The sequence below is a fragment of the Nannobrachium achirus genome, assembly GCF_963921795.1.
Source record: "Nannobrachium achirus genome assembly, chromosome: 11".
In the NCBI taxonomy this organism is placed as follows: Eukaryota; Metazoa; Chordata; class Actinopteri; order Myctophiformes; family Myctophidae; genus Nannobrachium; species Nannobrachium achirus.
The window spans coordinates 43,568,864-43,592,036 of NC_137820.1; the positions used below are offsets into that span (position 1 = coordinate 43,568,864).

The 23,173-nt window shown below is 42.0% G+C and overlaps 1 protein-coding gene across 8 annotated transcripts in view; it reads right to left on the reverse strand.

Annotated features, from left to right (window-relative positions):
• Positions 1-23,173, reverse strand: part of mical3a (microtubule associated monooxygenase, calponin and LIM domain containing 3a) — a 122,720-nt gene that overhangs the window by 63,014 nt on the left and 36,533 nt on the right. For all 8 annotated transcript variants that reach the window (XM_080737684.1, XM_080737688.1, XM_080737687.1 and 5 more), the window contains exons 3-12: positions 22,746-22,953; positions 20,501-20,617; positions 19,922-20,023; positions 16,711-16,866; positions 15,598-15,698; positions 9,072-9,329; positions 7,276-7,391; positions 6,056-6,182; positions 4,887-4,980; positions 2,647-2,794 (exon numbers count right to left, since the gene is read on the reverse strand). In XM_080737684.1, coding sequence (XP_080593810.1) covers positions 2,647-2,794; positions 4,887-4,980; positions 6,056-6,182; positions 7,276-7,391; positions 9,072-9,329; positions 15,598-15,698; positions 16,711-16,866; positions 19,922-20,023; positions 20,501-20,617; positions 22,746-22,953 — 1,427 coding nt within the window. The remainder of the gene's footprint in view (positions 1-2,646; positions 2,795-4,886; positions 4,981-6,055; positions 6,183-7,275; positions 7,392-9,071; positions 9,330-15,597; positions 15,699-16,710; positions 16,867-19,921; positions 20,024-20,500; positions 20,618-22,745; positions 22,954-23,173) is intronic.

Below are 23,173 nucleotides of genomic sequence, written 5' to 3' on the forward strand. Positions count from 1 at the left end.
AGGACCACAATGGAAACAAGTCCCCGGTAGGTTCTTGTGTTATCCTTTTAGCCTTAACGTCCGACTGTACCTCGTGCTGTTTACATTTCTGACTAATAAAGTATTCAATCAGTCTAAAAAAAGGAAAGAATTGTGTCAGATCGTATGCCTATGTGAGACATGACCTTTGACACAATGTCCCAATAGAAGAGCAGGGAGACAAAATACAACCACCCCAATTGTATAAGTGATATAGTATTAACATACTCTACCATACAGATTGTATAAGTGATATAGTATTAACATACTCTACCATACAGATTGTATAAGTTATATAGTATTAACATACTCTACCATACAGATTGGATAAAATGTCATTTTATTTGTTTAAACATTACCTCACATTACAGCGGGCTACGCAGGCAGGGTGAAAGGTAGGCTAATGTTACAGTAAATGCCATTATGGCTGTGGATGCCATTGGATAGTAGGACTCAACAACAACTTAACCTCACAAGTAAACCCATTTAAAAATCATCAGCATTCAAAGTAATGGACCGTCTCCGCTCACTAAAATAAACACATTAGTAATAGTGGAAAGCCCTGAGCCTTGGAAGAGTCTGTGTGTGTGTGTGTGTGTGTGTGTGTGTGTGTGTGTGTGTGCGTGCGTGCGTGCGTGCGTGCGTGCGTGCGTGCGCGCGCGAGAGAGTGCAAAAAGGCATGCCTTTTCTTGCTAAAAGGTCAGGCATACATAAATGATAATGTAATTGCAGCTGAATTAGCTGGGGGCTGAGAGGGCCCCCACCCACATTAGACAGTATGCATGGGAGAAGTGTTGCCATGTTTGCTCATTATAAGCGGCTTTGGGCTTGTCTTTCTTTAAAGTCGCTTGTAAATATTGGTAGTTGCAGGATATTTTTGGGCTTGTTTTTAAAGTGTAGTTGCTTATTTGGGCTTCCACACAAATGTTTTAATTATCGTTTAAACCAGCGTCTCTCAAACATTTTCAAGTCACGGACCCCCAAATTAACATGTATTTGTTCAAACTGGACCGCCATCTGTAAACATTTTGTGCCCTGACCTGATTGTTTGAAAATAGCAGATTTACAAGCTCAGGTGAGCTATTTTCAAATAGCTGACATGTATCGTTTTAAAGCCTATAGGTCGGAGAGGCTTATTGTTGATATCAGCCGAGAACGTGGGAGTCTATCCCTGTTACAATGTGCTACCTGGGAGATGGAATTCTGAGGTGGAGAGCCACACACCTACCATCAGCTCCCTGTACTTACTGCACGACTTGCCGCACCCAAGCCGTGCTACTCGTACACTAAGTTGGCAGTGCCTTGGATTGAACCCATGACCTTGTGGTCCAAAGGCGAGAGCTCTACCGACTTAGCTACCCGGACACAAACCTAAAGTGCCAAAGTCACTTCTCTGGGGCTTTTCATTAGGGGTGGGCGAAATGGAAAAATAAAATATCATGATATTTTCCCAAGCTGTATCACGATACATGATATTATCACGATTCTATTTCACGTTGGTTTTCATGGTTATTTTTCAAGTTAGTTGACAAAAACTAGACTCTGGGTTCCTTTTGGGAGGTCTAAATTGAACTTTACAAGTATGTAACTCTGACAGTATACAAATGAAACCAAATGGACCCGTTTCATTTGTATGCTGTCAGAGGTAAGTGGAGACCTTGACATTTTAAAGTTTGAGAACTGATGATTTTGACCAAAATGCAGGTTTAATTGAATTCTGAAATGAATCTCTGTATTAACGATTCAACTGGATTTTTTACATTGTATCGTCTCAACGATAATTATCACCATATCGCCCACCCCTACTTTTCATAGACCTGGTTGCTTGTTTCTCTCAACCCTACATGGAAGCTGTGCTGTAGCGTGTCACTGTGTTGGTAGGGCGTGGCGTCATGGTCACACTGCCGCTAAAAGCCGTGCTTGCGGGACTATGCGGGCCATTAAAAAGTGGGAGCCGTCAGCTCGTTGACACAGTGATGTATGTGTCCTCTGGACCAAGGCCCCAGCAAGACAATAAACATGGCCAGTAAGCAACAAACACTGTCATAAAACCCAGCAGGCGAGCCATCCCACGCTCCACCGCACTCCCTTAACCCTTTCACCAGCACCATGATAGCATCAGTCGCTGGAAGAGGAACTACTCAGATTTAAGTATATAAGTAGCAAACAGCAATCCCATATTTTTGATACATTTATCAAAAGAGATCGTCGCTGTCGGGCAAAAATCTTGTGTCTCCAATCTCCATAATTATGCTGTATAACCTCAAATGCTTTTTCCTAAATTAATAATGCCCTACTTTGTCATATAGTGTCACACAGTAAGTAGCGACTTACTGCGTGAGTGAAAGTGTGTGGGTTTTATAAATATTGAAACAATGAAAAGTATTAACGAGAGATTGTGAGCTGAATAATAACTTCTTTTTTCCATTTCCTGAAAAGTGCAGTAACATCTTGAACATAGAAGCTTCCACCTGACTGTGACTATATTTTTATATTTAAACATTTAAAAGTTCCCCCCCAAGGACCACCTGCTATCATGCTATGATTACCACACTCATGATCCGTGGATCACTGGCTAAAGAAACAGCAGTGCAACACACGTAACGTACGTCTACTTGAAATACTCACATGAGATCGGGCCTGTATCTGTGAATGAGGGCGCAGAGGGCCAGGCCGCTCTTCCAGGACATGGTCAGGTCGGCCACGTTGACGTTCCTGTAGCCTTCCGTCTGCCTCTGGCACCAGTTGAGCAGCTTGCTGGAGCGAGCGATGGACTCTGAACACGGAGCGAGACGGAGAGACAGTCAGTGAGGGTCCATTTCACCAGTCGATTTTAAAATGTCGTTAGTGTCGTGCAGAAACTCTCTGTATACGTTTTTGTTTGGGGAGGGGGGTTTCTCTCAAAAAATTCACATCCTACTTGATCATTCTACAGCGTCACACAAAAGCATTAAGAGTAGCGGATCCTCAAGCTCGAAACTCGGCGCGAATTTGAATCCTGAAGAGTAATAGTTTTGGACATAATTATGAGGTTTCCACCTGACGGAGACGATATGCTCACTAAAAAAATTACATTTGTTTATTTAACAACTTGAACCCTATAGTGACCCCATCGTGTGGGGAAAAACATTCAGTGAAAACAACCGATCTCTAATAGATGGTCTATTTTCAGCGAAGATAATTGATGTACAAGTATTGAAAGTGTGAACATTTATAGATAATGGTCCATTTTTACACACTCTGATTTGACTCTGTAAGCCTTATCAGCAAACCACTATGCTGCAGCACGAGATGCTAATGTTGTCTACAGTGAGGTATGCATGTTATGTATGCTATTCCCAAGGCAAAACCCACAAAAAAAACACACCCCATCACTGCAATTTACACAGAGGGAGCGCTTGTTTTGGTTCATGTGATAGACTACCGTCCGTCCACTGCAGCGTGCCAACTCGGGCATCGTGCCCATCAGTCCACAATAGGTCACATTGCGACCCATTGTGAACTTGTAGATCAGCTTATTTTTGGGAAGAGATTTGGTGCAGACATACAGAGCCAACTCATGTTCATTAGCCAAAAATAGCTGATCTACAACGGGTCACATTGCGACCCATTGTGAGCTTATTTTTTGTGAAAAGATTTGTGCAGACGTACAAGTCTAGTGGGTTTAAGACACATGGTTAAAATGTATGTTGCACATACTGTGTGCAGGACGTGGAGTGAACCAAAACAAGCGCTCCCCAAATTATTTTTCCTTGGGATTTGCTTACACCAACTGGATGCATTAAACTATATTTTTTTATCCATGTTAGTCCCAGTTTGAACAAAGCTAAGGAGATAAAAACAATGAACTGTGAAAAGTAAGAGTTAAGTTAAAGCAAATGAGAAGTTAGCCAAGGGAGGATGCAGAGCTCTTAGGACATTTTTTTGCAACTGTTAGAAGAAACCTTGTCATATTCTTGTTTTTAACCAGAGAGACTGAACGCAACATAAATGAGTTAGTGCACGCAAAACAAACTTCAGAGAGGCTGCAATCCATCCACATACAGTGCTATTATTATTATTATTATTACTCATATGTATATAGTATATAAAGATTAATTCATGAGTACATACACTGTGTAACTGTTAAAAATGCATTAGGAACCCTCCAAAAGCAACATCATGCATGTGGGCTTCAGGTTACCTTGCATCTGCTTGTCAAGCAGGTAATTTTCTAGAGTAAAAATAGTTCATTATTACATTTAAGAATAGAAATGACCGCAGCAGAATCTTACAAATGTCATCAAGTTATAGCACTAGAAACACGGTAAAAATCCCACAATGTTCATTTATCCAATAACTTTGAGAGTGTAACAAATGTAACCAAATCCATTTGGGTCATTTTCACATCTACTCTGACTTTTGTGTGCACCAGATATGTTTTTTAAGTTGTTGGATTTAATATTCAGAAGGTTGAGCACATGGTAACTGATATGGTCCTAATGAATGGAATGAAATCTTTAATGTAATGTTGCATCAAGGAGTCCAGGTATGAAATCCTTGAGGCCCATGTACGATGGACAATATCAGCCATCATTAGAAGCAAGGACTTATTTTCAATGAGTTTTATTTGATTTTCAATGACTCCTCAAATTCTGCCCAACCCGACCCTGCCCGGGTATCAGGCCGGTCTCTGGATAAGATTATGGTCCGGTTCGGGCCAGGCCAGGCCTCTTATTGTCAGGCCTGTTTAGAACTCTAGTCAGAGTAGACATAAAAATGTCCCCAGACATGGTTTAAAGTACAATTCCTGTGTAAGATTAACACTTTTTTTCATTTGGAATGGGGAATAATGTGGAATAATGAGGAATAATGTGAATGTTACGAACCGTTCCTGGCCAGCTTGGATGTGGTCACGTTGATCACATTCTCCATTTCAATGCACATTTCCCTGTTCTGCCCTGTGTCAAAGAGGTGGCGTACCTGCAAGAACACAAAAACACACACATAAGCCTGTTTCTTACTTTGTCGCACGTTTGTGTCTCGCATCGAAAATAGCTGCCCAACAAGCTGACGTGTCCCCGATGCGACCCGTTGTGGATGCGACCCGTTGTGGATGCGACGCCAGAAAACTAGGCGTTAAATTCTCCCCAGTGATTTTGTCATCCTCAGATCTAATTTATCACTTGGTGATATTGAAAATATTTCATTTAGACTAATAATAAAAACAAGAATACATCTGCAGAGCATTTAAAAACAGTGCAGCATGAAAGTATTGCTGTTCCCCAAATAATTATGATTGTGAATTATGTGAAAGAACAATTGTACGGTAATTACTTTGTGTGGTCCAACATTGTTGTTTGGTTAACCATGTTGCTTCTGTTTTCATTGGAGACGGTCATTGTTTTTGTCCCTCAAGAGACACTCTGAGGCAATCACTGTGCTACAACTACAACGCAAACTGAATGGGGGATGAAGCTTAAGCAGACAGAGGGGTTGTGATGTGGAGTGTAGAGCGACATGTGTTGGGTGAATGTTGTCTGTAGCACCTTTAACACTGTAGATTTAGATCTTTAATTTCCTTATTAATCCCAGTACTTTATTCCAGTCAAGTACATCACATGCAGCGATGGCGTTGTCAAGGTTGTCTGAATAAGTTATAATTTAGAACTCTTAATTCTGTATCAGTGTGACCCGTTTGCAGTTAAAACCAGTTTTGTAGTTAAGGCGTAGGCAGCCGAGATACTACCATGTGTCCTTGTCAATTCAAATTTAGTTGTCAGAACAGATGGTTTAGGTAGAATGAAGCCATACTGGGAACGAATGTGTTGTGACATGAGGAGTCAGCTGTATATACAGTAGGTGCTGAGGTTTGCAGAGTCTAAGACAGGCAGTCATCATTTGAGGGTTTGTACCAAAAAGTATGTCCGTCTTCAATGTTGCAGCAATTTAATACAAATCATTCATGTTTTTTAAGATTCTATCTGCGTTTCTTTGTGTCGCTGAGTATTTGTTCCTGAGGTTGTGCTGACAGTGTATTAAGTTGCCACAAACACACCTGGTTGGGCCTGAGGAAGTTAAGGCTGATGTTGGGGTAGCGCGTGGTGGGGTCCACGCTGTAGTGACTGAAGTTCTTACTGACGTTCTCCGGCGTGGTCTGAGGCAGCAGGCGATATATGCTCTCCCTAAATCACAGAGGAAAAGAGAAGATCTAAACAACAATCTATTGTCTTCACATAATGAACAAAACAAAGTTTATTCTGAGGAATAGGTAAGGTAAACTACCAGACTGAGAGAAATCAGCCCGCAACACCCCAGAAGAAGAGTAAGTAGAGGGAATGGTAATTAACTAATTATGGTTGCCACAGTTAATAGAAGTAATCGATTTTATCAATTATAAAAGAATTGATTGGAATAAAATAATTGATAAAAGAAATAGCAAGCTCAAAACACGTCACATGATCACATCACAACACGTTGTAGTTCAGCTATTATTCCTGCACAGTTGTATAACAAAGTATAAAATAGGGCTTAAGTGGCTAATCAGGTCGATTATAAAAACTATATATTGAAATTGATTTGTTGATATATAAAACAATATATACAGCACATATAAAAAGACCATTAGAACCATTAGAATAGTCACATTCCAACCAGCACTCATGACAGCTTATTATCCCATTAGTAGCAGCAGCACGGCCACTGACTGACATCCAAGATCCAATGCAGGCACATTTCTATAGTCAAGCACTCAACAAGATAACAACAGTGTGCTTAATGGAGAGGTGGTGGCGTGGGCACGCGTGACTGAGTGTGTTATGCATGCATAAGTGTACACACGTGTGTGAGCATGTGTGACTGACTGTGTGTGTGATGGATTACATGTACATGCATGTGAGTGTGATGCATATGTGTGTTTGTCTGAGAGGAATGGAGGGAGAAAGGAAACCTGTGTGTGTGTGTGTGTGTGTGTGTGTGTGTGTGTGTGTGTGTGTGTGTGTGTGTGTGTGTGTGTGTGTGTGTGTGTGTGTGTGTGTGTGTGTGTGTGTGTGATCACATCTCGGCCTGTCAGTTATTACATACTATAATCGTCTAAGCGTAATTACTTGAGATAATATGAATTATTTTGCATAATCGTCATAATCGTTTCCATGTTTACAAGCTTACAACACAAGCTTACAACTCTTACAGCTTACGACACATTGTAAGCTTGTACAAATGCAATCTTCATTCATACGTTCCCATGCTCAATGCCAAAAACACAATATAAATCGGTACCTCTCTGCTAGGACCTCCAGAGGGCTGTTTCCCTGAGCCCAGCTCCGTACCATCCAGCCAGAGTCCATGGCTGCTAGGAAACCTCGAGCGATGCCAGTACCCATGGGCCAGAAGGGCTGGAAAGACACATTAAACCACATTAAACCCTGGTGGTGTCACTAGTATTTTGGGCATGGCATTATGGGGGAATAAGTTCCAAAAATGTAAAATTTGTTCCCCTCTTTAAAAAAAATAAAAAATAAAATAAATACAAAATTTAAAAAAAGAAAGAAAAACGACAAAATCACAATGTCTCATGATCATGATGCAGTGCATAAAATTAAATATCACACTTCTCTTAACTTCCCATTTTTGTTCAATGATAGCTTGTAGCCAGACAACTATTCCACAATCTCCTGAATGCTATATAGAGTCTCTAACTACATCTCCTGAATGCTATAATAGAGTCTGGAACTACACCTCCTAAATGCTATAGTCTGGAACTAGTACACCTACAGAATGCTATATAGTCTGGAACTACACCTACCTACTGAATGCTACAGTATATAGTCTGGAACTACACCTCCCGAAATCCGAGGCAGAAAGTCAACCCGTCATTTTTGTTCACAGAAATGTTTTTAAACTGTCTTTACATTTCTGCTAAGAAGCAAGCTATATACTGTATACTTTGATAATTTATATTTAGATTTATAAATTAGGATACATCTGCACGACTGTAAAGATGAAATGGAAGTGGAGGGGCGGCTTCACATCTGCTTTATCACTTGATCATTTCCATGCTGCAGACTGTATGGATGGACTCATTTGAAAATTGCAAGTCAGGCTTGTGAGACCAAGTACTATGCAGATAACACTGTATGCTGAATGTTTATTCTCATGTTTTAGTTCATTTGATTTGTGTTTTCTTGATGCCAAAAGTGGAGAATGTTATTTAGATTAGCATGTGGTTTAGACAGATGCTTGGTTCATTGTTTACCTGGTATCCTAGCTACTGTGAGGCACTACATTGTTCTCTCTGCACTCTACTGTATACTTATGTGGCCATTTACCTTATTGTTTGTTCATGCTTACTCAGACTACTCCACATACTACTTGAAAGACGCTCTGGATGAGAGCATCAGCCTCAACTGTAAATTGAAAGTGGTTAAAACAACCATATATACTGTACAGTCACAGATGAGTCCCATTAACTCATTCTGTGCCAATGACGGTTTTTGACGGGTTTTTTTCACTAGCCCTGGGTGCCAATGACGGTTTTTGTGTTTTTTGTATAGAAAAAAACACTTTTTTTTTTTTTTTTTTTTCAATTTTTTTTTAAAAAAAAAATCAAAAAATCCTGGCACAGCTACCTTGGAGCCATTTTGGCATTTTGCACAGAATGAGTTAAATGTAAACAGAATGGAGTGGTAACGTTAAATCGGTGTCAAATAAACGCCAGAATCAACCTTAAGCAGAATCAGTTTCACCAAAAACACTATTCCTTTTCTTATTCGAACATGTCTGATCTGGTTTCTCATTTTTTTTTTCTCTCAGGGGTTTCTTAAACTTTCAAATTTCATGGTCTCCCCTTGACTCTAAGAGAGTACAAATGGAACCAAATGAAGATGTTATAGTTCATTTGGCTCCATTTTTACACTGTCAGAGTTACAGACTTGTATGGGTTAATTTAGACCCCCCCTAAAGGAACCCACAGAGAAATTGTAATGGGTTAACGTTAACTCCTGTAAAGAGAAACAGTTGTACAGATATTTTTTGTCAAAGTGAAATATCAATAAACATATATTCTTTTTACGTACCTCCAGCAGACTGTCCCCCACCAGCGCCACCAGCAGCTTGTGGTCGTGGCGCTGGCGCACCAGCGCGGCGTTCTCCGAGGCGTACATGCAGGTGAAGTCGAACATGGCGACGTCAGGCTGGCCGTAGTGGTTGATGGCGAAGTCCAGCGCGGGCAGCTGGTGGTTGGTGGAGAAGTCGGCCGCCTCGCTGGCATACTGAAGCAGCGCGGCCTGATCCACGTTGGCCCGGGAGAGCAGCATCTCTGTGTCAGCGTAGTCCTGGGGGAAGAACAGAACACAACATGTTTACACGTTGGAGGAAAGAAAAATAATAATTTCACGACTGATACATTTTGTTAGGCCAAGATGCAATGTGTTGTGAGTCGTGACCCTGTAGATCAGCAATTTTTGAAGATTTTTCACATTCTCACCTATTATGATGTGCCCACAATAGAGATGCCAGTGTCATAAGTGGTTAAAGCTATTCCTATTTCCACTTTACCAACCTATCTGGTAGCACAGTTGCAAGTTAGGCGAACCAGCAATAGTCCAGTAAAAATAAGGCTGAGGTTGGACAAAATTTTATTGCGACCGTCAGGGAGCAGTTTACTATGAAAACCTCCACCGGCCGTCCGTCCGTCCGTCCGTCCGTCCGTCCGTCCGTCCGTCCGTCCGTCCGTCACACCTTTGTTTGTGTACGGTGTGATGTCATATATCTTCAGTATGACATCACACCACATGTGTACACAAACCTTTGTGTACGTTGCTGTGGCAACAGTCTGTTGTTGCTGGTCTGTTAGTGTATGTTAGCAACCACCTTAGCAACCATGGTTTTACCCTAGCAACCAACTGTTTACCCTAGCAACCAACTGTTTACCATAGCAACCATGTTTTTTTACCCTAGCAACCAACTGGGCATAAAAGGGATTCTGTTAGGGATCTCCATATATGGGCATAAAAGGGATTCTGTTAGGGATCTCCATATATGGGCATAAAAGGGATTCTGTTAGGGATCTCCATATATGGGCATAAAAGGGATTCTGTTAGGGATCTCCATATATGGGCATAAAAGGAATTATGTTAGCTGTTAGTGATCTCCATATATGGGCATAAAAGGGATTCTGTTAGCTGTTAGTGATCTCCATATATGGGCATAAAAGGGATTCTGTTAGGGATCTCCATATATGGGCATGAAAGGGATTCTGTTAGGGATCTCCATATATGGGCATAAAAGGGATTGTATCCCAGATGATGCCCTGTTAGGAGATCCACACTAACAGAATCCATATATGGTCCTACCGACAGCTGCTATAAGCCAACCCTGGCGATAAGGTCTGAGTCGAAGAAATGCTTCTTTCCTGGCAAGAATTGCCCCTTTATACTGTAGGGCTCGTTTGTGTATTGTATGACATCACGCCACATCATCGGCTGAGGACTGTGTGATGTCATCATATCTCCATATATGGAGACATAAGTTGCTCATGCCCAAATATGGTCCGTCGGTCACACGTCACACGTCACACCTTTGTTTGTGTACGGTGTGATGTCATATATCTTCAGTATGACATCACACCACATGTGTACACAAACCTTTGTGTACGTTGCTGTGGCAACAGTCTGTTGTTGCTGGTCTGTTAGTGTACGTTAGCAACCACCTTAGCAACCATGGTTTTACCCTAGCAACCAACTGTTTACCCTAGCAACCAACTGTTTACCATAGCAACCATGTTATTTTACCCTAGCAACCAACTGGGCATAAAAGGGATTCTGTTAGGGATCTCCATATATGGGCATAAAAGGGATTCTGTTAGGGATCTCCATATATGGGCATAAAAGGGATTCTGTTAGGGATCTCCATATATGGGCATAAAAGGGATTCTGTTAGGGATCTCCATATATGGGCATAAAAGGGATTCTGTTAGCTGTTAGTGATCTCCATATATGGGCATAAAAGGGATGCTGTTAGGGATCTCCATATATGGGCATAAAAGGGATTCTGTTAGGGATCTCCATATATGGGCATGAAAGGGATTCTGTTAGGGATCTCCATATATGGGCATAAAAGGGATTGTATCCCAGATGATGCCCTGTTAGGAGATCCACACTAACAGAATCCATATATGGTCCTACCGACAGCTGCTATAAGCCAACCCTGGCGATAAGGTCTGAGTCGAAGAAATGCTTCTTTCCTGGCAAGAATTGCCCCTTTATACTGTAGGGCTCGTTTGTGTATTGTATCATCATATCTCCATATATGGAGACATAAGTTGCTCATGCCCAAATATGGGCTGGTGAGGTCAGACTTAGTGTGATGCGTAGGTTATCTCCATATATGGAGATTCAACTTCAATGAGTAACCATGGCAAACTGTCAACTGCCCGTATGTCTTGATAATTGGTAAAACAAACTTTTGGCCTATTTGTGGAGATAAGCGACCAACGGTCGCTTATCTCCCGATTAGGGAGTCTTACTGGTAGTTATTCTTAGGATTCTGACAGGAAATTAGGTCTACTAGCCAGGATAAAAAATCTACCATAATCTGCTCACTGCAAATACCCACAGTGGCCAAATCAAGTTGGGCTCCCATCGACTTTCTATACAGGAGAAAATACCCAGAAAAAAAATCTGCTTTAAGTAGGACTAGCCCTTACCCGTTCAAAGATATGAGCTCCAAAATGATGTGCAGTGTGTGGGTTATGGGATGTGCACTGTGCACACAGTATATGAGGGATGGAAAGTAACTTTAACTGGTGCTTGCATGATGTAGGAGCATCAATGTAAGAAACCCGTTTTGTTTAATGGCTACAGAGATACTGTCCCCCCCCCCCCCCCCCCAGCCCGCCCGCCCGCCCACCCGCCTGCACACACACCCGCCTGCCTGCCTGCCTGCCTGCCTGCCTGCCTGCCTGCCTGCCTGCCTGCCTGCCTACACACACACACACACACACACACACACACACACACACACACACACACACACACACACACACACACACACACACACACACACACACACACACACACACACACACACACACACACACACACACAGAGCTGGTTAAACATTTTGCCTCAAGCTAGATGCAGAATAGATGTGCCTCATGCTAGATGCAGAATAGATAGTAGATACAGCATAAAAATGCTAATATACAGCATACGATTTGTGAAAGTGACAAACGGCCTTCACAGTTATGTCAGGTGTGTTCATATGCTGATGGTGATGCGATTTCAGATCAATTGCTCCAGCCACCGAGGAGAAACGCTGGGACAGACGGACAGACATTTGCAAAATTATAGTATAGATGTGAGGGGTCTAACTAGGGGTTTGTCATGATGCTGAATCCATTGCAAGCATTTGTTTTGCACAAAAAACATTCATTGGCCCCAGAAAACGCCCACAAAACTGATGAAAAGTGATGACTCATCACTTTTCATCACTAAACCATCATTTTCTGGGGCCATTTTTAGCCCAAGGAATGTTTTTTGTGCAAAACAAATGCTTGCAATGGATTCAGCATAATGACAAACCCCTAGTTAGACCCCTCACATCCTACTTAAAGCAGATTCTTTTCTGGGTATTTTCCTCCTGTATAGAAAGTCGATGGGAGCCCAACTTGATTTGGCCACTGTGGGTATTTGCAGTGAGCAGATTATGGTAGATTTTTTTATCCTGGCTAGTAGACCTAATTTCCTGTCAGAATCAGTTGAAAAACTAAAAACTTGTCCAACCTGGGTGTATTTTTTCCCTAGATTTACTAGACTACAAGCAAAACTCCCATAGCAGCATGGATAATCTGGATGCAATTCATCCGTGAAAGAAAGCAACACAAGAGAATGAAAAGTGTCCGTGGCTGAATGTTATTTTAAGAATCTCATCTTAATACACTGCACTGAAGGAACAATTGAGGTTTACCAAAGCTAGCCGCCACTAAAAGCTATGGCAATATATCTGAACATGACAGGTCTTTTCTTCTGTTGTCACTGTATTACACGGAGGCCCCGTAGTTTACAGCTTACTGTTAACTGCACCGTTCAAGAGCCTCTTGAACATGTAGCGTCACATCACAGCATGCCTCAGAAGTGACATCTTTTTAAAGAGGGCCAGGAGGGGAACATTCTTCCTCGTTTAAAGGACAAATTTGTTTTTACAATAAAAGATGAGCGTTAAAACGTTTTCATTTACTGCTGTCTATTGTTTTAGCGATTTTAACTATTTTGATTTCAGTGGGTCGGGGCATGCATATAATAAGTTACTATCTACAGTAACACTGCTAGCCCCCATAAGTCACATCTGCCCATGAAAGATTGCAGTGCATCTTGGGAATGGGTTTATTGATATATTTAGCCACTTGTACGCAAAAAAAATAAAATAAACCATTTTAACACTCATCTTTTCTTTTCTCTAATGAAAATCTAAAATATGAACCCTTGTAAAAAAAAAAGGAAGAAAAAGTTGTCCTTAAAGGAGCTATAGTCCACTTTTTCTTGAAAAACGGGTGCTAAAATAAAAATGTTTCGAAAATATTTTTTTTTAAAAAAAGCTTCATATATGTGTGTTTCTATTAAAAAATGACCACAAAAAGCGTAAAATAATGATAAAATAATCATTTTGGCCATTGTCAGACCGACACTTTGTTTACATTCTAGTCTAGTCTATAGACTAGGATGTAAACAAAGAGTCGGCCCTACAATGAAAAAGTTGACTGTAGCTCCTTTAAGCTCTGCCATGCTGGCTGCTAGCTGCAGGTTGGTGATGTGAGGGTGGAGGAATCTGAATGGGTGGTGTTGGTGATTCATGGCACTGCCCTGCTGGAAACAGTGCAAACTCACAACCATGTCGGCCAACCACCCCCTCCTTCACCCTCTCCTCTCCTCTCCTCTCCTCTCTTCCCAGGCCAGGAGCGAGTGAGAGTAGTTTCCATTGCTATAAAAGGACCTGTCCCAGACTGCAGCACCATATTAAAATGAAACCTTTGGGAGATCCCTTTACCAAATATCTGTGTCATTCATTGACACGTGTGAATGAATCCACTGACTTTTGTACCGCCCCGCCCCACCAACACACACACCCTGCTCCTCATTAGTGTACACAAAAAAGGTTTTCAAAAAAAGAACAACTCGAACGCATTGTCTGTGACATACTGTACATCTTTCTCTCTCTATATACAGATCCTTCTCGAAAGATTTGAATATTGTGTGAAAAAGCATTGCAGATGCCATAGCACCCCAAATCATAACTGACTTCGGAAACTGCCCACTGTTTTCAAACAACTCTGACTTCAGAAGGTTGACATTTCGCTATTATAAATCCTTGTTTTGAGTGGTTTCGTGTAATAGTGTAATATTTTGAAATATGGACTTTTGAAATTCACGAGATGTACGCAATCAAAATTCAAAATTTTAACAAAAAAGGGTTGGAATAATTCACTGAATGTCCAATGTATCTAGAATATATGAAAGTTTCAAGAAATATATGACAGTTTCAAGAATATGTACTTTTACACAATATTCAATTTTTTCTAGAAGGATCTGTATATATATACTGTATATTATATACACACACAGCCACACACACTACCGTACCGACCCACATGCACATAACACAGGTGCCAACTTCTAAACCGCGAGTGCCGAGCCAAGCGGTGCCGTAACTCCCATCACACAACATTAACTGTCGGACGAGTGTTTGTGGGCGGCAGATCAACGTTCTGTCATCCAAAACCACCCAACCCCCCAAAGTAATTAAGAGTACCACCCAGGAATTCATCTGCTGCTTTTGCAATAACCGTGATTAGCCTCAGCGAAGCCATATGAATCACATCCCGTCATAAATCAACGACAAATTAATGGTCTCAAAAGGCCGCCCCACACGAACGCAGCAAACTTTCAGTAACCTCTGAACCGTCGCACAGCCAGAAACCTAAAGCAATGAGAGAGGAGTTCCTAAAGGCTTCCCTTTTTTGCTTCCAGTTTCCTGTGGAAAGCTGCCCAGGCCTGAGGAAACTACCATTTATTATGAGGACAGAAACGCTAATTAAGCGTGGTTGAGTTGGCAGTTTGTTTCTGCGCGGTGTTGGCTTGGTCAGACCATTAGGCTGATGCTGCTGGACTTGGTCAGACAATTAAGCCGGTTTTATACTTCGTTGCGTGCCAGTGTCGCCCGGCTCGCTGAAAATAGTAGATCTACAGGCTCACAATGTGTGCGCGGCACATTGTGAGCTTGTACTGTAGATCTGCTTTTTTTCACCGCACACAAGGAACTCTAAAATCAAACCTTAGTCTGACGCTAGGCCAAGAGATTGAACAAGCAGGACAGAAAGAGAGAGAGAAAGAGCAAAAAGATGTGTGACTGACAGTGAAAATTTTACCCCGTAAGGGTGAATTTCTTTGAATAAAATTAACACACTTTGCTGTGCATGTGTGTCAGCATTTGTACAAACCTGCATGCACAGACTGTTTGCGTCTTCATTCAGAAAGAATGCACAGACAGCAAAATGTGACGCATCCCGTCAGACGTTATGTTTTGCACTTCTGTTATCACACTCACGTGCAGAATGACTCCCTTCTCCAGCAGGCTCTGCTTTTTGGCCGTCATCACAAAGTAGTGCGTGTCGTCCTTGTAGTAGACGATGTTTTCCAGGTCGATTCCTTAAAGAGAAAAGAGGTACGGTCACGTCGTACAGTAAAATAAAAAAACAAACACACAGGAAAAAAAACTCCGGCGGCCCCTTCCCTCTAGCCTCCGCGGTCGACTGTCCCTCGACAGTTCACTGTAAATGACATCGTTAGAGGACAACAGCGGTGATTACACGACCCACAGCACAAACCCAAAGGCCCCGGGGGACACTGTGGTGTCAGCGCTATGAAGCCTGATGGCACGCCTGGCATAATGACACTCAATGTCCAGCGCTTTTAATTGGGGTTCTGCATAACGTTTGATCTCATGCTGAAGAAAGAGGATCATTCATTTTATGCTGACGTGTCCAAAAACCCACGGGTCATCAATATGTCCATAAGCAGACAAATCTGTCCGCGGCAAAGACTTGGTCTTTCTGTTTATTTACACCATTATAATGTTCTTATTCTAATCATAAGACCAAATTACTGAATATCAAGTTTCCACGTTTTCTTCAGAATGCGCATATGGCACATTATGAGTCCACCAGTTCTCAATGGTTTTATTTACGAGGTCCCCCAAAGCTGTGAGAGTGTACAAACGGAACCAAATGGATCGGCAGGGTCCATTTGGTTCCGTTTGTACACTCTCAGGGCTCTATTATGATCCAGGTCTTATGCCTTATGCCTTAACTTCTTTGCCTTTTTTTACTATACAGACATATTTTTTAAAATATTTCAAATAGCTAATCTGCAAGCTCACAACGTGCAGATGTAGATCAGCATTTGAAGTATTTAAAAATGTTTTTCAAAATAGTAAAAAAAAAGGCAAAGAAGTTAAGGCATAAGGCATAAGACCTGGATCATAATAGAGCCCTCAGAGTTACAGACCTGTTATGGTCATTCAGGGCCATCTCTTTACGTGTTTCTGGTAATACTCATCGTGTATGTCCATGGCAAAAACAACAATAAGCCAACATGGCGATGACCCCGGCAAAAAAAAACAAAGCACAATCGTTGCGGAAAGGCTGGCCAGTCGACTGACCTGTTGCTTCTCGCAGGTCCTGGAAGAACTTTTGGTTGAAGATGAAGGCCACGCCACTGATCTCCTCCACTTTGGCCTCGGCAGAGGTGCGCCGGTTGATGAAGTTGGCCGTGATGGCGATGGCCAGCTTGCCACGGAACTCTTTTCGCCGGAACCCTGAGGAGAGCAAAGGGGCAAAGAGGGAAGAGATAGGGATACGGTCCAAGAGATTAGAAGTATGAAGGACTGATTTTAACCACTTTAAACACTCTCGTCTTACAACTGTACTACTCTGACCTTTACTCTGACTTTTGTCTACACCAGGGGTCTTCAGCAGGGGATCCGGGACCCCTAGGGGGTCCTCAGAGTTACTACAGGGGGGCCGCCAAATCTTTGTGATAGGATCATTCTTTTAAATTAACAACTTGAACCCTCGCATCCCAATTCTGAGGAGAACTTTAGCCAAAACTAGCAGATCTACAAGCTCAGCGCGAGGCTTTGAGAGCTTGTAGATCGGCTATTTTCAGCAAATAGGTTTGGTTTAGAGGTAAAAAAAGAGCAGACCAAGTACAGAGTGCAAGGTCAAGTTAACTAAAAACACGAATCCATGCTGTCAAACAAGTCTATGAATATATCTATGTATGGAATAGATGAAATTCTGCATCACGCATTTATACAATATGTAGAGGGGGTCCCTGCTTCATATCTCTCTCAGTTAAGGGGTCCTTGGCCTGAAAACGGTGAAGACTCCTGGTCTACACCAAATCTCTTCACCCAAAATAGCTGATCTACAAGCTCAATGTATCAATTGTAAATTGGAGTATTTTTTTTTCTCCGATTGTTGCCCCCAGAATAAGCATGCTAGGATTCAAGTGATCAAAGCGAAGTTCAATTTACAGTAACTAGAAGAACCTTGGGTTGGTACAGTAGCCTACAGCTACCTGGACATGATATCATCTGCCATCTGTTGCTTCTGTACTCCGTGACCAAGTATCTGGATGTAGTAATTACATTATCTCACTGTGTGTTAAATGAATGATATGCATGTGAAATATCTGTATATCTGTATCTGTGTAACGTGAGTGACGTCTCAAAAGCCAGTAGGCAACATAAGTGGAAGAGGGGTGTTAAGTTTGTTTGTTTTATTGTCAGAATCTGTTTTGTATGTGTGCTTAACACTTACGTTGCAATCATTTTTTCTCCTTAAAAGTCCAAGATGCCATGGTCTCCATAGACTTCCATGTAATTTATAGTGCACGGATCGTGCACGCCCATGCCTAGATCATGTACCACATGTGTGCAAGCTGTTCATAGCTTTCAAACAAAAAAATCCGCTTGGAAATCCGTTCAGGCATTCATGATCTAGCAGCCATTATGTTTTCTTCAGATGTAAACAAACATGGCTGCCATGTTTGAAAGAATGGGTTGGTATGGGGGTTAAACATGCAATTTCGCGATTGCGATCATGCCTAATACATTTCTTCAAAAACGTCCCAAACTCGGGAAACTCGGGGTTGGCACAGGGGTGGTACCAATACAAACTCGGGAAACTAGGGGTTGGCACCAGATGTGTTAAAGGGTGATGTTTATTTTGAGACCTGGATTAGCTACTTCCGATATCTTGCTCAAGTCAAGATATATTAAAAAAAAATACATATCATATCATATCATAACATATCATACAACCCAAGATTGTGCCAAACTTCACTTTAAGTTAAAGGTGGTGGAGGAAGCAAACCTCATATCCCATGTCTTTTAGTATGTTCTCTCTCTCTATATTTTTGCATACACCATGTCCATGAATGCAACCAGATGTGTCAAGGAAACATAAAACACTTTCTAGTATTTCGAGCTGCGTGAGTATTATAAGTTCATGCTAATTCCAGTGGGAACCTGCTTCCCTTCATTGATGCAACAGGCAGAGGAAGAGAGAGAGAGGTCACAGCGCTCTACAGGCGATGGACTACTTCACTCATACAGGAAGAAGCTCATTTTCACCAGTTCCTGCTCTGTCCTATGAGAAGAGAGCACTGAGGAACAATCTCTGGGAGAGGGATGGAGCAAGTAGGGACACACTAGTGGTGCATTTTTGTTTTAAAGATATTTTTGGGGCTTTTTCTGCCTTTATGGATAGGTGTTCAGAAGGGATGGGAAGATAAGCGATATTATAGTATATTGTGATAAAAACACTCACGATAATCGTATTGTGGAGATTTAATTTATCGTGATATCATTCTCTGTCATGCACTGGGTTCAACCTTTTTTTCACCTTTTATTTGCTGAGCTGCATATCCGACACGTTGCGAGCTTGTAGATCTGCAATTTTTTGGCAAATGTTCCGCCCAACGATAATCGATTTTGATTATCGCGATAATATCGTAAATCGCGATTTCTTTTGTCACAATAATTGTGATATGAAACTTTCATATCGTCCCATCCCTAGTGTACAGTAGGCTGACATGAAACGGGGAGAGAGAGGGGGAGTGACACGCAGCAAAGGTCATCAGGATCGGGACTCGAACCTGCGACTCTGCAAGGGCTGGATTACCAGCCTAGGTGCCAGGTGGTGCATTTTTACCCACAGTATCTCTCCCTCTTTCTCTCACACCCGTAGACACTAGACATTCCCCACACATAAAGCACGCATTCCAAAGTACGAGACCAAGTAAAGAATGGAATGAAGCCATGAATCCTGTGATAAGATCTCTGTGTATGCTGACTATGCAAGTTCTAACAATCATGAAAATTCACACATTTCAACACGTACATAAAAAGCCTACCTACATGCTCACAATACATGGCATCATGACCCCTGATGCTACATGTATAAACCGTGTCAGAAGACAGCCGTTACACTTCTCAGATCAATCTCTCCTGATTGATCTGCTACTTTTTAAATTTGAATCCTGAAAAGTAACAGTTTCTTGGACATATGAGGTTTCCAATTCCGACAGAGACGATATATATCGCCGTTTTCGGGTGGAAACCATGTATGTCCGAAACTGTTCATTTTGTGTTTATCGTTTTAAAAAACTATTTAAAGTAGTGAAAATAGGCGATGTACAAGCACACAACAGATCGCTCCGCTTGTAGATCTGCTATTTTCACTAGGTTTGTGCGACAGTCTTGTATGATGAAACAGGGCTTTATTTTACGAAGGAAAAAAAAACATACAAATTTGAAACTTGGAGACATGCCCGACAGTGACGATATTCAAGACATGTGTACTTGCCTGATAATGTGTTCCTCCTGCCATCCGCCCCGATGATGACATCAAACTCCAGCTCGTTGACAGGGTGTGTCCTGGGGAGCACCTCAGCCCTCCAGCCCATCCCTGAGAAAACACGTGCAGCCACATGGAGTCAAGCCCAGAGCTGCTCCCACACACAGCCAACAAGCACTCCGTCTGCAGCTGGACTGCTGCTCAGCTGCTGCAACCACATGCTCTCTTTTAAGAGGGCTGCAACTATGGATCATTCTCTTAGCAATTATTCCATCGATTACTCTTTTGATGAATCATTGAATATTTTTTTATTTTTTTTTTGTATCATTTGAATGTATCAACGAGTGGATTAACTGCATGTGATGCAATAATAGTCAAAATAGCGTGTTGTTGTGAGCTTGTGTTGTAAATCCGTCATTTTCACTATTTTTATTTCTTTTGCTTTTCACCCATCATTACATGACCAAAAAAGGGAACGATTATTAATAGATTATCTTATCAAATTGTTGATTATGTTCTGTAATCGATTAAATGGATTAGTGTTAGATTAACTGCAGCAGACAGTGCTGGCCGTCAGGGGTCACTTACGCTCCGTTTCCTGGTCTTCAGGTGGCTCGATCAAACCCTTGAACTCCACGTTGACGTGGATCTCGATACCGAGGAGGAGAGCCACCTTGAGCAGCATGAGCTGGAGCTGTCGAATACCTGCAGACAGAGACCAAGAGGAAGCATGGTCAAAACCTGACGCTATTAAATGCATAAGGCACAGTCAAAACCTGACGCTATTAAATGCATAAGGGACATTCAAACACTGACGCTATGAAATGCATAAGGGACAGTCAAACACTGATGTTATGTATGAAACGCATAGACTGGGATCGCTTCCAATTTCTGGCTTTTGATCCGGTCGGGAGCGGATGGTGTCCTACGTCATTTTGTAGTCAAAACGGACTACACTTTGGCCGGAAACACCAAACCGGAAACAGTTTTAACCCAAAACCACTCCTCACGCTCAATGACATCATTTTAATACCAACCCAATAAAACCCTTGATGCAGCGTAGTTTTGCTTATTTTTTGAAAAGTTTGCGGCGACTGGCAAGACTACACTCCTCTAGCATTTAGATATGGATTGGGGAAACAAAAGGGGAACCAAAACAAAGCAACACCGATTCTGCCATCCAGTCTAGGATGCCATCCAGTCTAGAGAAAGCCTGGTGACGCGAGGTTATGAAACACATAAGTGACAGTCAAAAACTGATGCTAAGACTGCATAAGGGACAGTCAAAAACTGATGCTAAGACTGCATAAGGGACAGTCAAACACTGATGCTATGAAATGCATAAGGCACAATCAAACTCAGATGCTAACCGATAAACCTCTGCTTACCAGATGGCTTCTCTAACCCAGGGGTTGACACTAAGGTCTCAGAGGCACTTGCTGTCACGCACGTACAGGTCATGTTCTACTTGCCCAAAGGTCATGCCCACTTGCCCGATAATTAAATCGTCCATTATAAAATGTTAGGAAAATGTGCGCTTGTAGAACCGATTGATAACTGCTGAGTGGCGACAGTCACTTTGGAAAACCTTGTAGTTGTAAAAAGGTAGCATTGTTCTTCCTGAATGGCCAATAATAATATTTAATGAAGACGGAATGCACTTCACTTGCCCGTCGGGCAACCTGGAGGCAAACTCCAGAACGTTTTACTTGCTACTGGCAGGCGGCCAACCGGTAGAGTCAACCCCTGTAACCACTAAGCTCCTGCTACCCTCAGGTACCGTCAATCCATGATGTTATAAACTGCATAAAGGTACAGTTAAACACCCATGCTAAGACTGCATAAAGTACTGTAGTAAGACATAATTTCACAACAACACTAAAACACCAGACTTCAACAAAAGGAGGGTATTGTAACAACTTTGTACCAAAACATTGGCTTGTGCCAATTTTCGATAATGTTGATTATATTGTGATATTTCAAAGACACCGCAAGCGATTTTGGTCTATTACTTTTTAGAAAAAGGCTAATGCACACCTTAAAGGTTGGTGACAGGTGCATAGGATAAAAGGTCCTGTATATTCAGAAGTAAGTATCATGATAGTAATAATAAGTAATAATACTTTTCTTTTATGTCACTATCAGAGATCCCCTTCTGGACAAGTCCATCACAAAATGTGTCTTCCACAAGATAAGAGCATTTCAAGAGCTCATGTCTCTGTCTCATGTCTTCAACTCTTTTTCCGCCATTTAGGTTGTTTACAGTCTGCACTCTGCTCACGGCCAACAAAGTAGCTTACCTTTGCGAATTTATAGAAAAATAGCCATCCATTATTTCCTATCGCGGTCTTGTGTAAAACAAACCTGCATCACTCACGGAGCAGTGAAAAAACAACAGTATGGGTGCCGCCATTACGGAGCGAGAGGCTCCTCCTCCCCCTCTGTTTGCATCAGACATAGAAATAGAGAAAGTAGATCCAGGCTAAGAAAACCACCAAAGAAGTGATCCCGCCACCATTATTGTTCATGTGCACTCCAGATTTGAGACTAACGTTATGGGAGCTGCTGCTACTGTACACACCGGCGCCACCACTCATCTGCCTACAGTGCTCAGACGGTGCCATGGCATTGGTCCGAAGGTTCATTAGTCCGAAGGTTCATTAGTTCGAATTTGTTAACAATACTATGTCTAACTCTAACCCTAAACCTAACCTTAACCTCAGTAACCCTAACTAAATTCGGACTAATGAACCTTCGGACTTATTGGCAGTCCCCGCTCAGACAGGTAAAAGAACGAGCCCTCGTTTAGCAGTAAAAGAGTTAATCTACTCACTGATATGATCGATTGAACCCGCGCAGAACTTCCCGTAGAACTTCTTGGCGCCGAGGCCCCTGAGGTCTTGGATGGTGAAGGGCCAGAGATGAAGGACATTGTTCCGGGAGAAGGCGTCTCTCTTCTCCAGAAGCACCACTTTGGCTCCCAGGAAACCCAGCTCGATGGCAGTACGGAGGCCACATGGCCCTGCCCCAATGATCAGACACTGGAGAGGAGGAGAACACTCAAGTTTGGCTCCTGTCATCTTACACAGCCATTTGGCCATTATGGGCCTATGGGCTTGTAGGAGGTTTTATGATTTGTCCATTTGTTTTGTTTTTGTTTTGTTTGTTTGCGTTTGTACTCTGAGGAAGAGCTACAGTAGATGTTTGAAATGCCACCTTGGTACCAAGGCATGAAAGCAGAGTCCAGTGTTCTAATTAAAA